The sequence below is a fragment of the Hylobates moloch genome, unplaced genomic scaffold (genome assembly GCF_009828535.3).
Source record: "Hylobates moloch isolate HMO894 unplaced genomic scaffold, HMol_V3 SCAFFOLD_5, whole genome shotgun sequence".
Lineage (NCBI taxonomy): Eukaryota > Metazoa > Chordata > Mammalia > Primates > Hylobatidae > Hylobates > Hylobates moloch.
Window position 1 is genome coordinate 16,759,893 of NW_026652280.1, and position 13,385 is coordinate 16,773,277.

Here is a 13,385-nt window from a genome sequence, read left to right on the forward strand (position 1 = left end):
TTTTTTTTTTTTTTTTTGGTAGAGACAGGGCCTTGCTATGTTGCCCAGGCTTGCCTTGAACTCCTGGCCTCAAGTGATCTTCCCCACTCAGCCTCCCAGAGTGTTGGGATTACAGGCGTGAATCACCATCCACCATGCCTGGTAGATTTTTTTTTTTTTTTTTTTTTTTTTGAGACAGAATCTCAATCTATCACCCAGGCTGGAGTGCAATGGTGTGATCTTGGCTTCGCCTCCTGGGTTCAAACAACTTTCCTGCCTCAGCCTCCTGAGTAGCTGGGATTACAGGCATGTGCCACGACACCTGGCTAATTTTTGTATTTTTAGTAGAGATGGGGGTTCACCATGTTGGCCAGGGTGGTCTCGAACTCCTGACCTCAGGTGATCCACCCACCTCAGCCTCCCAAAGTGGTGGGATTACAGGCATGAGCCACTGCGCCCGGCCGCCTGGTAGATATATATTTAAATTGGTCTAAACTCTCAGATTAAAAGAATTTAACTTTAAAATATAACATGACCAGATACAGATATGTGGTTAATCATATATGCTAAGTTCCTGATATACCAATATTTGACCAGTTTGCAAAGAATCAGACAACAGTAGTTCCCTCACCATTGAAAACAATTCAGTCTGCTTTGAATGACTCAGAAAGCATCTCAGATTTCTTAAACAACTCTTGGTCATCATTTAAGAAGATCAATGAGCGATGTAGAGTGACTATGCTCAAGTGTCTTTTAGCAGCATACTCCAATAAATAGACTGCCTGAGAAACTACCTTTTGTCATAGTACTGGGCTGCCTGGATTCTGCTGCCAACTCTGTATATAAAGTACTTTATTGAGATATTTTCAGCAAATCTTAGTTATTATTTAAATCTTTGTTTTCAGTCCCTTCCAACCACTGTAAAACACTGGAAGTACAATTAAGTAAAAGGAGTAAGGTAGTAGAACTTAATGCATAAAGCAGTAATTGAATACTTTATATATCAGTTCCCTCATCTGCAAAATGGGGATAATAATATCTAAGACATATTATCTTTTGGTATTAAAAACCAACCATAGGCTGGGTGCAGTAGCTTGTGCCTGTCATCCCAGTACTTTGGGAAGCCAAGGTGGGAGGACTGCTTCAGCCCAGGAGCTCAAGGCCAGCCTGGGCAACATGGCAAGACCCTGTCTCTACAAAAAATACAAAAATTAGCTGGGAGTGGTGGCGCATGCCTGTGGTCCAGCTACTCGGGAGGCTGAGGTGAGAGGATCACTTGAGCCTGGATGGTCAAAGCCTGCAGTGAGCTGTAATCATGCCACTGCACAGCAGCTTGAGAGACAGAGTGAGACCCCGTCTCAAAAAAAAAAAAAAAAAAAAAAATCAACAAAAAACCAACCTCATAGAATTGTTATCAGCACCTACTTCACAGGGCTACTACAAAGTATCTTGAACAGTGCTTGCCAAACAGTAAAAGTTACCAAAATGTTAGTTATTACTATGTGCATTATTGTTGTCACTACAGCATCAATTTGGTACAGTAAATAATTATATTGTTTAGAAAATACGTCAACAAGTTGAGGGAGGAAAAGAGCAAAAATATTTTCTTTTAGGGCTGACCTCACAAATGGGTAACTAATTCCCTTTGGACATAATGTCTAAAGCAAGGAAAATAATGGTCACATACTCTGTGTTGATCAGATGAGATCTGCAAGGATGTCAACAAATCAGAGAGCACCCAGAAAAAAAGCTACGAGATAAAGTATCTGAGAACCAAGTGACAGAAGGAATTGTTGGAATTGCCAGGGATACTTCTGCTGAAAACAGACTGCTAAGGAGCAGACAGGGCAGTGCAAGGGCACAGATCCTGGTAACTCAACAATATTGAGAGGTTATTAAATAGGAAAGGGAGTCGGATTTTCTTGCGTTGTACTAGATAGAAAAATTTGGGTCAATGAGTCAAAGCTAGAGGAACACAGACTTCAGCTCACTTATAAGGAAAAACTGTCACATCAGACACTACAGATGTTGGAAATGCCTACAGACATCGGTGGGATGGTGTGAGAGTCTGGTCTTTTCCAAATCTTAAGTCTCTGAACTAAGAGTCGTTTGTTGTTGAAGACTACAATTCAAGGTTAAACTAAAGAATGCTTTCAAAGAAAATGTCAAATAACTGGTAGCACAATTATTTTAGAAAATTGCAGCTAACATTAATATTCCCTTCTTGTCAACTACATTACAAGGGCCCTTACCAATATTAAAACAACATTTTACAACTTTAAAATGTAGCTGTAAGTTCCTCCCTTGAGCCCTAGAAGTTATTTTATTAAAGATAACATTACACAGATCAAACCCACAAGTATTTTAAAGTACTAATAACAGAAGTACAGACCTCAATCAAACTTCTTTAAGGTTTCCTGGGAAAAATTTTCCAGAGTTCTACCAAGAACACATGAGGAACACATTTCCATTTGCTGAGGTTCTGGCAATCCACATGGAGCCTAATGCCTGGCACAAAGAAAAGATAGAAGAGTCCTCTCTTTCCTCCCTCCCTCTCTCCATCTCTCCCTGCTGGACAGTGAGAACAACAACTGCTAATTCCAACACAGCTGGAGAAAGAAGGCGGAAGAGATGAGAAGACAGGAGGAAGGAAGATGGAAGTACATGGGATGCATTTAAAATGGTAATAGTCTAATTATACAAATGAGCACTGCTTCACAAAAACATGCTTCTTTTGTTATGAGACGATAAGCAAACTAGGTATCTTTGCCATTTGTTTAAAACTGGATTATAAAACTTTAGAGAAAATAAAATTAATAGTTCTAAACTGAAATAACTTTAGAATTGAAGTGAAAACCTCTTCTTCAGGAATATATTCACTAGGATTTCAGAAACAAGAGCCGCTACAGGAAAAAAAAAAAAAAAAGGAATAGAAGGGATTAGTGAGGAAATAAGACAGGTATAGATGAAGCATAATTATATCTGTAAAGAGATCATTCTATTATTTTCTACTAACTTAATTGTATGTGTAACAAAAAACTTAGTACAATCCAAAATGTTACCTTCTCCCTAAATTCAAAGAAGAAATTCTAAGTTCTCTAACTTCATAGACTGCTGCTTTCTAACTGTAACAAACATTCCATAATGTAATTTTTTATATAACAAATCCATTACTATATTGGAAAGTTAATTCTAATACTGGGTAACTTACAGTCGTATTTCTACAAGAAAATGAAATGGAACTAGCAGGAAACTTACTGGCCAGCACTCATTTACTTTAGCTTCTTTTTTTTTTTTTTTCACACTTCTCAGACATGTGTGATATGATCTTTACAGGATATCTTTGCAAACTGCCTCTGCACATACTTGACCTATCCTTCTTGAGATGAATTTACTTTTCTTGTCTTCATGGTGAATACCTATTTAGCCTTAAAAGACTCAGCTTGCCCACTGCCTCCTTGAAGTCTTCCTATACCCAAATATCTCATATACTAACTCATACACTAAATTTCCAAACTTTTCTCACAAACTTTTCTTGTCACTACAGAATTGGTACAAGAACAATCTTCTCAGGATTCATGTCATTCAGACCCACAGTTTCATTTATTATCATCTTTTTTTTTTTTTTTTGAGATGGAGTTTTGCTCTCATTGCCCAGGCTGGAGTGCAGTGGAACCATCTTGGCTCACTGCAACCTCTACCTCCTGAGTTCAAGCGATTCTCCTGCCTCAGCCTCCTGGGTAGCTGGGATTACAGGCACCTGCCACCATGCCTGGCTAATTTTTTTTGTATTTTTAGTGGAGACGGGGTTTCACCATGTTGGCCAGGCTGGTCTTGAACTCAGGTGATCGACCTGCCTTGGGCTCCCAAAGTGCTGGGATTACAGGCGTAAGCCACTGCACCCAGCCCCTTCATTCTATTTAGATTCTATGGTAGGCTTGTTAGATCAAAGGGCCCTTGATTCTTCATCCAAAAAAATGGGTGTAAAATGTGAATTGAGGGTTTCCAGAAAAGCCCTTGACTCCTCAGTAGAACAGTATTGATAGCAAAGCTTCTTATCGTAACAACCTCAAAGTTACAAACTACAGCACAATCCCTAAAGGACAAATGGCAGACCATGCTAAAAAAAGGCGGCAGACTTCCTGAACTACAAGTTAAGAGGCAAAATATTGGTAAAAGATGTCTAAGTCATATTAAAGGGTTCCTTGTAATTACATCTAATAACACAAATCAATATGTTGGAAACCTCAATCTTGTTATACAAGAATGATTTGATTCAATTGATTAAGTATTCCTTGAGTAAAATCTAGACAGTAAGACACTGTGTTTAAGCAAATGAAACCAAAAGTTCAATTGTGGTTCACCATGTGTCTTACTCTTTTTTAAAAGGGTGATGTTTGCTCATCATTTCATGGGATCGTTTGGCATGAAATGTGGCTCCGATTTGCCTACACTGTGCATGTTTAGGGTGCACTCAAATCACAGCAACCAGAAGTTCACTGCAGTGACTTTTTCCCTCAAGTCAATGGCCTAGAATTAAACACTATGGTTAATACTGAGAGCTACACAGCAGGAGAGAAAATGACTGTGACAGTCACAGTCACCTGCAAAAGTCACCTGCAACTGTCAGCCACTGATCAACACAGAGAAAGAGACATGCAGACAGGTTCATGGCCCTCCAGGAGGCCTGAATTTACAATGCTGTTTTCATCGTCACCATGTTATAACCAACTAAACTGGCCAGGTTTGAGGTCCTTGGAAGAGGTCATGCTGTGCCTTTTCCTTTTCCCTACACAAGAGAACTGGGACAATGTTTAAGATAAAATGCCTAAGATTAGACATCGTGTCCCTAACTGCAGGGCTCCATCACTTTCAATTCAGTCATGTTACTATTCAGATTCAAAATACTGAACTTAGAAATGTGCCATGTAGTAAACTGTTCTCACTTTCATCTAGCTAATCAATATTTGAGAGCATTCCATCTGTCTAATAATAAGTTAAAAGCGTAGCTCACAATATGCCCTTTTCCACAAGTGTTGTATATTTTCTTGGGTACCACATGCTACATCACTATTTCAGGAATAAGGTACCTGAATCAACCCTCTGATCTTTATCTGAATTGTCCATTCTTTAAAAAAAACACACATGTGCCGGGCGCGGTGGCTCAAGCCTGTAATCCCAGCACTTTGGGAGGCCGAGGCGGGCGGATCACGAGGTCAGGAGATCGAGACCATCCTGGCTAACACGGTGAAACCCCGTCTCTACTAAAAAATACAAAAAATTAGCCGGGCGTGTTGGCGGTTGCCTGTAGTCCCAGCTACTCGGGAGGCTGAGGCAGGAGAATGGCGTGAACCCAGGAGGTGGAGGTTGCGGTGAGCCGAGATCGCGCCACTGCACTCCAGCCTTGGGGACAGAGAAAGACTCCGTCTCAAAAAAATAAAAAAATAAAAATAAAAAAATAAAAAAAACACACACACACATAGATAATGGTGTTGTAAAAAGAGTAATCGTAAGAAGAGTCCTCATCTTCTAGAGTTATACACACACATGTGAAAATAGTTGTGAGTAAAATAATGTCTGGGGTTTGCTTTGTAATAATCCAGAGAGAAAGGGAGCATACCGATAACAGCCCACTGGCCAGGAGATGGTAACTGTGGAAGCCAGGTCACAGGTGTGTGGGGGTTACTACACAATTATCTCTACTTCAGAATATTTGACATTTTCTGTAATAAAGAGTAAGAAAAAAAAGGGACACAACACTAAGTCACTGACCTGAATCCACTTTTAATCTTCCATGGAATAAAGAAAAATACTTTATTTTATTTATTTATTTATTTTTGAGATGCAATCTTGCTCTGTCACCCAGGCTGGAGTGCAGTGGCGCAATCTCGGCTCAGTGCAACCTTTGCCTCCTGGGTTCAAAAGCGATTCTCCTGCCTCAGCCTCCTGAGTAGCTGGGATTACAGGCCCCCGCCATCATGCCCAGCTAATTTTTGTATTTTTTGTAGAGACCATGTTGGCCAGGCTGGTCTTGAACTCCTAACCTCAGGTGATCTGCCCGCCTCAGCCTCCCACAGTGTTGGGATTACAGGTGTGAGCCACCGTGCCCGGCCAAGAAACAGATTTTAAAGTAGAATAATATGGTGTTACAGAAGTCACTAAACTTTTAAATTAAAACTAAGACATGCTACAGATTCATATGAAAGCCTAACTTTGCAAAGAATTCACAGGATCAATCAACATATCCACAATGAAGGCACTTTAAAAAGTGGACCATCAAGATGGATATCTAGGTCAGCATTTCCATCAAGTTACTCATATATCTGATAGGAGCTCTTCTGCACGTTCTTGTTATTCCCTCAGCTTAGCTGTAGCCTTTTCACATCACTGCCCCTCTAACCACTTTGAAAACATGCTGGATACATGTACCTATGTTGAACAAACAGAGCCGTTTTTTACACTGTATATAATAGGAGGTTTACTCAATTTTTACAGCATGCTGTGCATTAATATTTTAGGAATGAATTTACAACCAATATTGTAATCCTCCCAAAAAAGCTCTCCCACAGTGTCTACCACTAATACACATCCAAAATAAAAACTCTAAAGAGACTGCCTTGGGTATTATTTTGGCAAGCAATATTAAGTGCTAAAGTTTAAAAATAATAAGCATATAAAAGCCTATTTTGGTAGAACACATCTGATTAATAAACTATAAATTTTCCCAAAATCAAATGAAACAAATTAGAACAAAAAACAACACTTCTCTTGTAGCTGAAAATCCAGAAAAATAAACTGAAAATAAAGAACTTCCCTTTTAAATTACTTCCTTAATTCATTTTCATTTAAAAATAATGGAAAAATTTTTTTCCCTCCTACTCTGGAGTAGGGACAGTTACTAACAATTGGAAACTTTTGTTTCTGTTGTTGGTTTGTTTTTCTTTTAGGTCCTTATCAAAATGAATCCTTATCTAAACATCAAGATGTAAAGACTATCCATTCTGAGAATGTTTTGTTTCTCAATATGAACAAAAGAAACTGAACATTTCCACAGTAACAGTGAGTGTGACTAAATGATATAACTTCCTAATACCTACATAGGAAGAAGAGCAGATGACAATTGAAGGGGGAAACTGGAAGCTGAAGGAGCTTATAACAATCAGCCTTATCCATGTCAAATTCCCTGTAGGCATATATTCCCAAATGGAGTGAGATTCTAGTCTACTCTCCCTAGATGCTAGGTTAAAAAGGAAAAGACATTATCGCAAGATTATCCTCAACACATAATGCTTAAAGAAGGGTGTGGCCATGTTTTATATAGGATTCAAACCCAAACAGGGAGTTCCTTCACCCATTTCTTTTATAATATCTAACCTCTTTTAATCAGTTCTTTACAATTCATTTGTCCTTAATTCACTAACTGTAACTGCTAAACATTTTTGAAATATATATCTGGTTTTTAAAATTGGAGAAGGGAAAAGTACTATATTGAAAATCTACATTTACTAGGCCGGGCACGGTGGCTCACGCCTGTAATCCCAGCACTTTGGGAGGCCAAGGCAGGCGGATCACCTGAGGTCAGGAGTTCAAGACCAGCCTGGCCAACATGGTGAAACCCCGTTTCTACTAAAAATACAAGAAAATTAGCCCAGCATGGTGGCACACGCCTGTAATCCCAGCTACTCGGGAGGCTGAGGTGGGAGAATTGCTTGAACCCGGGAGGTGGAGGTTGCAGTGAGCCGAAATCACACTACTGCACTCCAGGCTCAGCTACACAGCAAGACTCCATCTCAAAAAAAAAAAAAAAAAGGAAAGTCTGCATTTACTAAAATGTATCACCCTCTGTTCCCCACCCCAGCTTCTCAAGAGGAAATCACTTCCCCAATGTCTGCCATCCTTTCCCCAAAAGGCTGCCATGGTTGTTAAGAGCAGTAAAAGGTAACTTGTTCAGACAAACTAAGACCCGTGTCTTTATCTGCTGAAAATACACATACAAATAGATAATACTTTAAAATATTATTTGACCAATCAAGGATGACCATCATAAAATTATTCTATTTAGTTAGTTCTACTCACTTACTATGTGCCAGTACAAATCTATTATATGCATATCTCATATAAGCCCTAAAAGGTAAGTACTATTATTATTATTCCCCTTATTAGATGAAAAAGTTTAAAATTTGGAACTTAGATATAGCCACTTGGCCAGGAAATGGTGGAATCCATGCCTGCCTTACTTTGAAACTCAAACTCTTGACCCCAACACTACACAGCTTCTCTAATCAAAGCCGTTCTAAAAGGAAAGAAGGTCTTATTCTAATTAGTTGTAGTCAATACCAGTAATCTAAGATAATAAAATCAAAGTCCCTCTGCCCTCTTGGAAATACTCAGCTCCACTTATTGTAAGTATAAAATGTATGCTGTATATGTATATGTGTGTGAATTATTGTCTACATACAACTGCAGGGCATTTCAGCACTTTTGAGGAATACCTCATCAGTATTCCTCAAAACTGTCAAGGTCATGAAAAACACAGAAAAGTAGGCCAGGTGCAGTGGCTCACGCCTGTAATCCCAGCACTTTGGTAGGCCGAGGCAGGCGGAACATGAGGTCAGGAGTTGGACACTAGCCTTGCCAACATAGTGAAACCCCGTCTCTACTAAAAACACAAAAAATTAGCCGGGTATGGTGGCATGTGCCTGTAGTCAAAGCTACTCGGTGGGCTGAGATGGGAGAATTGCTTGAACCCAGAAGGCAGAGGTTGCAGTGAGCCAAGACCATGCCATTACACTCCAGCCTGCCATTACAGTCCAGCCTTGAGAGTGAGACTCCATCTCAAAAAAAAAAAAAAGAGAGAGAGAAAGAAAAACAGAAAAGTGAAAAACTGTCACACACCAGAGGAGACAAAACAGACATGACAATCAAATGCAGTGTGGTACCTTGAATTAGATCTCGAAACAGAAAAAAGGCAATGGAAAAACTAGTGAAATCCAAATAAAGGCCAGGTGCAGTGGCTCACGCCTGTAGTCCAAGCACTTTGAAAAGTCAAGGCAGGCGGATCACTTGAGATCAGGAGTTTAAAACCAGCCTGGCCAACATAGTGAAACCCCATCTCTACTAAAAATACAAAAATTAGCCAGCCATGGTAGCACATGCCTATAATCCCAGCTACTCAGGAGACTGAGGTAGGAGAATTGCTTGAACCCAGGAGGCGGAGGTTGTAGTGACCCAAGATCGTGCCACTGCACTCCAGCCTAGATGACAGAGCAAGGCTCTGTCTCAAACAAAAACAAAAACAAAAACAAAACAAAAAGATAAATTCCACAGGTTAGTTCAGAGTTACGTACTAATGATGGTTTCTTATACTTGAGAGACATATTGTGGTAATACGTCTGGTAAACTGAGTGAGGGGGTTGGGAAACTATGTTTGAGAATTCTCTGTACTATCTTTGCAACTTTTCTGTAATTATAAAAGTATTCCAAAATAAAGAAAAAGTTAATAATTTAAAAGTTGATTTAAAATATCAACATCTCTATACAGAAAGAAATGTGCTGCACTTTGATCCTAGTTAGGCATTTTATTCTGAATAAAGCAAAGTGTAGGTAATTAACTCACTGCTTTCAACACGTAAAACCACTTTGATATAAATACATACAAAAGCACAATAAAAATGATAAATTATAAATATCAAAGCCCAATGTTATTTAATATCTCCTCATCTCCTCACATTTGTAAACATATGAATAATTTTAAAACCAGACAAGTATACTTCTAATATCACATTAATTCTACAAGTGAGTCTGAAGGACAAGGGTCCTCTTCCCTACTTTTTCCTGCAGGAGTGCTGCCTTACACATTCAGAACCTCCATTTGTCTATTAGGTTGAGAGAATTTTCTAAGCCCTATCAACCAAAACTCTCTACTCATTGCTTATTCTCTAAAAGGAAGGGAAACCAATTCTCCTAAATGATATCTCATCATCAGGCAATGGTTTTTACCTGGTAATTCAAATGCAGCCAGTATTTCAAAATGATTTTCTAGATACTGTTCTCAAATTTTCTCTTAACTGTTTTCCAAAGTTATTCCCTTACTCATTCACTTGACAAATAATTACATCACACAGCAATCTGAATCACACTGAACTTGGATAACAAGTTAAATTACGAATTCAAAAATATGAAAGCATATTCCATTGTAATGCTCCTGGCACCCTAGAGAGATTTTGTCATTTCAAAAACAACACCCAAACCAAGGCACTAAGGACTGCAATCCACCCCATTATTTTACACATAATTCTCTAAATGAGATATAAAAACATTCTTACACAGGTTACCTGAAATATCAGCATTTATTTGTCTTATTTATAATGTTATTCTGGTTTACATTAAACACAAAAGTACTAAATATTATATATATTATAAAATATTATATATAATTATATATTACATTATATATATACACATATATATATATTTTTTAAGTCAGAGTCTCACTCTGTCACCAAAGCTGTAGTGTAATGGTGCAATCTCAGCTCATTGCAACCTCCACCTTCCCAGTTCAAGCAATTTTCGTGCCTCAGCCTCCTGAGTATCTGGGACTACAGGTGCGTACCACCATGCCTGGCTAATTTTTTTGTATTTTTAGTAGAGATGGGGTTTCACCATTTTGGCCAGGCTGGTCTCGAACTCCTGAACTCAAGTGATCTGCCTGTCTCAGCCTTCCAAAGTGCTGGGATTACAGGAGTGAGCCAGTGTGCCTGGCCAAAAGTACTATATATTATTTCATGGGACATGCTGATCTTATTAAATCAGAGGAATATAAAATGGCCAAAATAAGATAAAAAAAAAAATCACTGAAAAGGCAGAATAAAGGCGAAGGGGAGATGGTATAATATTAGACTATTTATATGAAAAAACAGTCAGAGAAACCAGGGAAATTTGTAACAATTATCTGGGTATTTTGTGGTTTTATAGTTGTCTTAGCCTGGGCAGTCCCTCAAATATTCTCAGTCTCAAGTTTTTTATCTACAACATTAAGATAGTAATGCCTGTTTACAGACCAATTTATTTTTAAGTATAAACAAAACTGGGCAAGTAAAAAACAATTTTTAAAAAGCCACTTTTCAGGCAAAACTAGTTTTTAAAAAACTAAAAATTGCTAATCACTGGCAATACCTGGGGCAGGGGGAAGTGTGTGTAACTAACTATATTTTAGACCCAGCTAAAGCAGAAAGGAACTTTGTAGCCAGCTAGAAGCTGAGTCGTTTCCTGGGTTAAGTACTTGCTTACCTTGGAGACTTGTCGCAGCCACCTTAAGTATTCTGTGAAAGTATCAAAGCAAATGTAGTAAGTCTGGCTTTGGGGTCCAGAGGAGCTAAATGCTAAACAGTGTTGGTGCTTTTTCACTTCTTCTACCTATAAAAGCAAACACAGAGAAGCAGAAACAAGTCAGACGGCAGAACCACTGATGTATTTCACTAACTATGCCTCTGATCAAGGAGCCTGCATGGATTTGCATCTTTCCCTATATATGTTACTCATTACTGAGAACTAAGTTCCTGCATATGATCACCCAATTCAAATTACAAAGAAACCAAAAAAAGGGGAGTTTTATCTTTACTATATTTCCCCACCACAGTGAAATTCTCCTCTTTCTATTTAAAATTAGTCCAGACTCCCTTTCTTATTCTTCTAACCTCACAATAGGGTGCTGGGGTTCTTACTTCCTCTTAGAATTTTTACTTAAGATTTTACTTAGGAATTTTTACTTAAGAAGTCTTCAAGCATGTTAAATAAGTATTGAAAACACTACTGTTAAACTGAAATTAACCTATAATAAAACCCTACCATGAGAACTTTCAAGTCCTAATGATGCAGTGAAATACAGTCAAACCAAATTTCCACTCCTTGTAAGTTCTTTACAAGGGGAAAAATACACACCAAAAGTAACATTATACAAACTTCTATGTTTGGAAATTTAATAACAAACTTCTAAACAACTCACAGGTGAAAGGAGAAATTACAACCAAAATTTTAAAACGCTTAGAACTAAACAATTACAGAAAAACTACATATCAAAATCTATATGTTGCAATAAAAGGAGATATATAAAGGGAAATTTATATATATATATTTTTTCAGTTGAACTCGTGTATCTTTTGATACTCATATTGGAAAAGAAGGTAGAACATTAATTTGATCGGCATGCACCTTAAGAACTTGGAAGGAAGCCTGGGCGTGGTGGCTCACGCCTGTAATCCCACCACTTTGGGAGGCCGAGGCAGGTGGATCACCTGAGGTCAGGAGTTCGAGACCAGCCTGGCCAACACGGTAAAATCCCTCCCTACTAAAAATACAAAAAAAAACCTTACAGCTGGGAGCGGTGGTGGGCGCCTGTAGTTCCAGCTACTGGGGCGGCTGAGGTGGGAGGATTGTTTAAACCCAGGAGGCAGAGGTTGCAGTGAGCTGAGATCCAGCCTGGGCGAGAGCAAGACTCTGTCTCCAAAACAAACAAACAAAAAAACTTGGAAGGAAAAAAAAGTCAAACCTTCAAACTGAATAAATCCAAAATTGAAAGAAGGCTATGATAAAAAGTAGCAATTGGTGAAATGAAAACCAAATACGTAAGAGAAAACATCAACAAAGCAAAATACTGATTCTTTGAGAAAACTAGTACAATTGATAAATCCTCTGGCAAGAAAAATTGATACATCCTCTGGCAAGAAAAAGAGAGCAGACACTTATAAATAATATTAACAATGAAAAGGGAGGCACAGCTACAGATTCGCCAGAGATTAAAAAGAGAATATTATGAACAATTTTGTGACAAATTCTTAGAAAAAATGTTTTACCAATAGTACTAAATAAAGAAAAATCAAAAGCCTAAATAGTCCTATCAGTCAGGTACAGGCTCATGCTTGTAATCCCAGCACTTTGGGAGACTGAGAGGGACAGATCGCTTGAGCCCAGGGGTTGCAGATCAACCTGTGCAACATGGCAAAACCTTATCTCTACAAAAAAAAAAAAAAACAGAAAAACAAAAGTTAGCTGGGTGTGGCAGTGCACACCTTGTAGTCCCATAGCTAGTCAGAAGTCGTGGGGAAATCACCCAAGCCTGGGGAGGTGGAGGCTATAGTGTGGAGTAACTACACCACTGCACTCCAGCCTGGACAATGGAGTAAAATCCAGTGTTAACAAAACAAAACAAAAACTGAATAGTCCTATAACTTTTTTTTTGAGACGGAATTTCACTCCTTGCCCAGGCTGGAGTGCAGTGGTGCAATCTTAGCTCACTGCAACCTCTGCCTTCCGGGTTCAAGCGATTCTCCTACTTCAACCTCCTGAGTAGCTGGGATTACAGCCTTGGCCTCCCACAGTGCTGGGATTATAGACATGAGCCACGCCTG

At 38.7% G+C, this 13,385-nt stretch overlaps 1 protein-coding gene across 1 annotated transcript in view; it reads right to left on the reverse strand.

Annotated features, from left to right (window-relative positions):
- The window catches only part of PHLPP1 (PH domain and leucine rich repeat protein phosphatase 1), a 261,580-nt gene that overhangs the window by 123,604 nt on the left and 124,591 nt on the right, over positions 1-13,385 (reverse strand). The window contains 1 exon segment of the mRNA XM_032152107.2: positions 11,269-11,394. Coding sequence (XP_032007998.1) covers positions 11,269-11,394 — 126 coding nt within the window.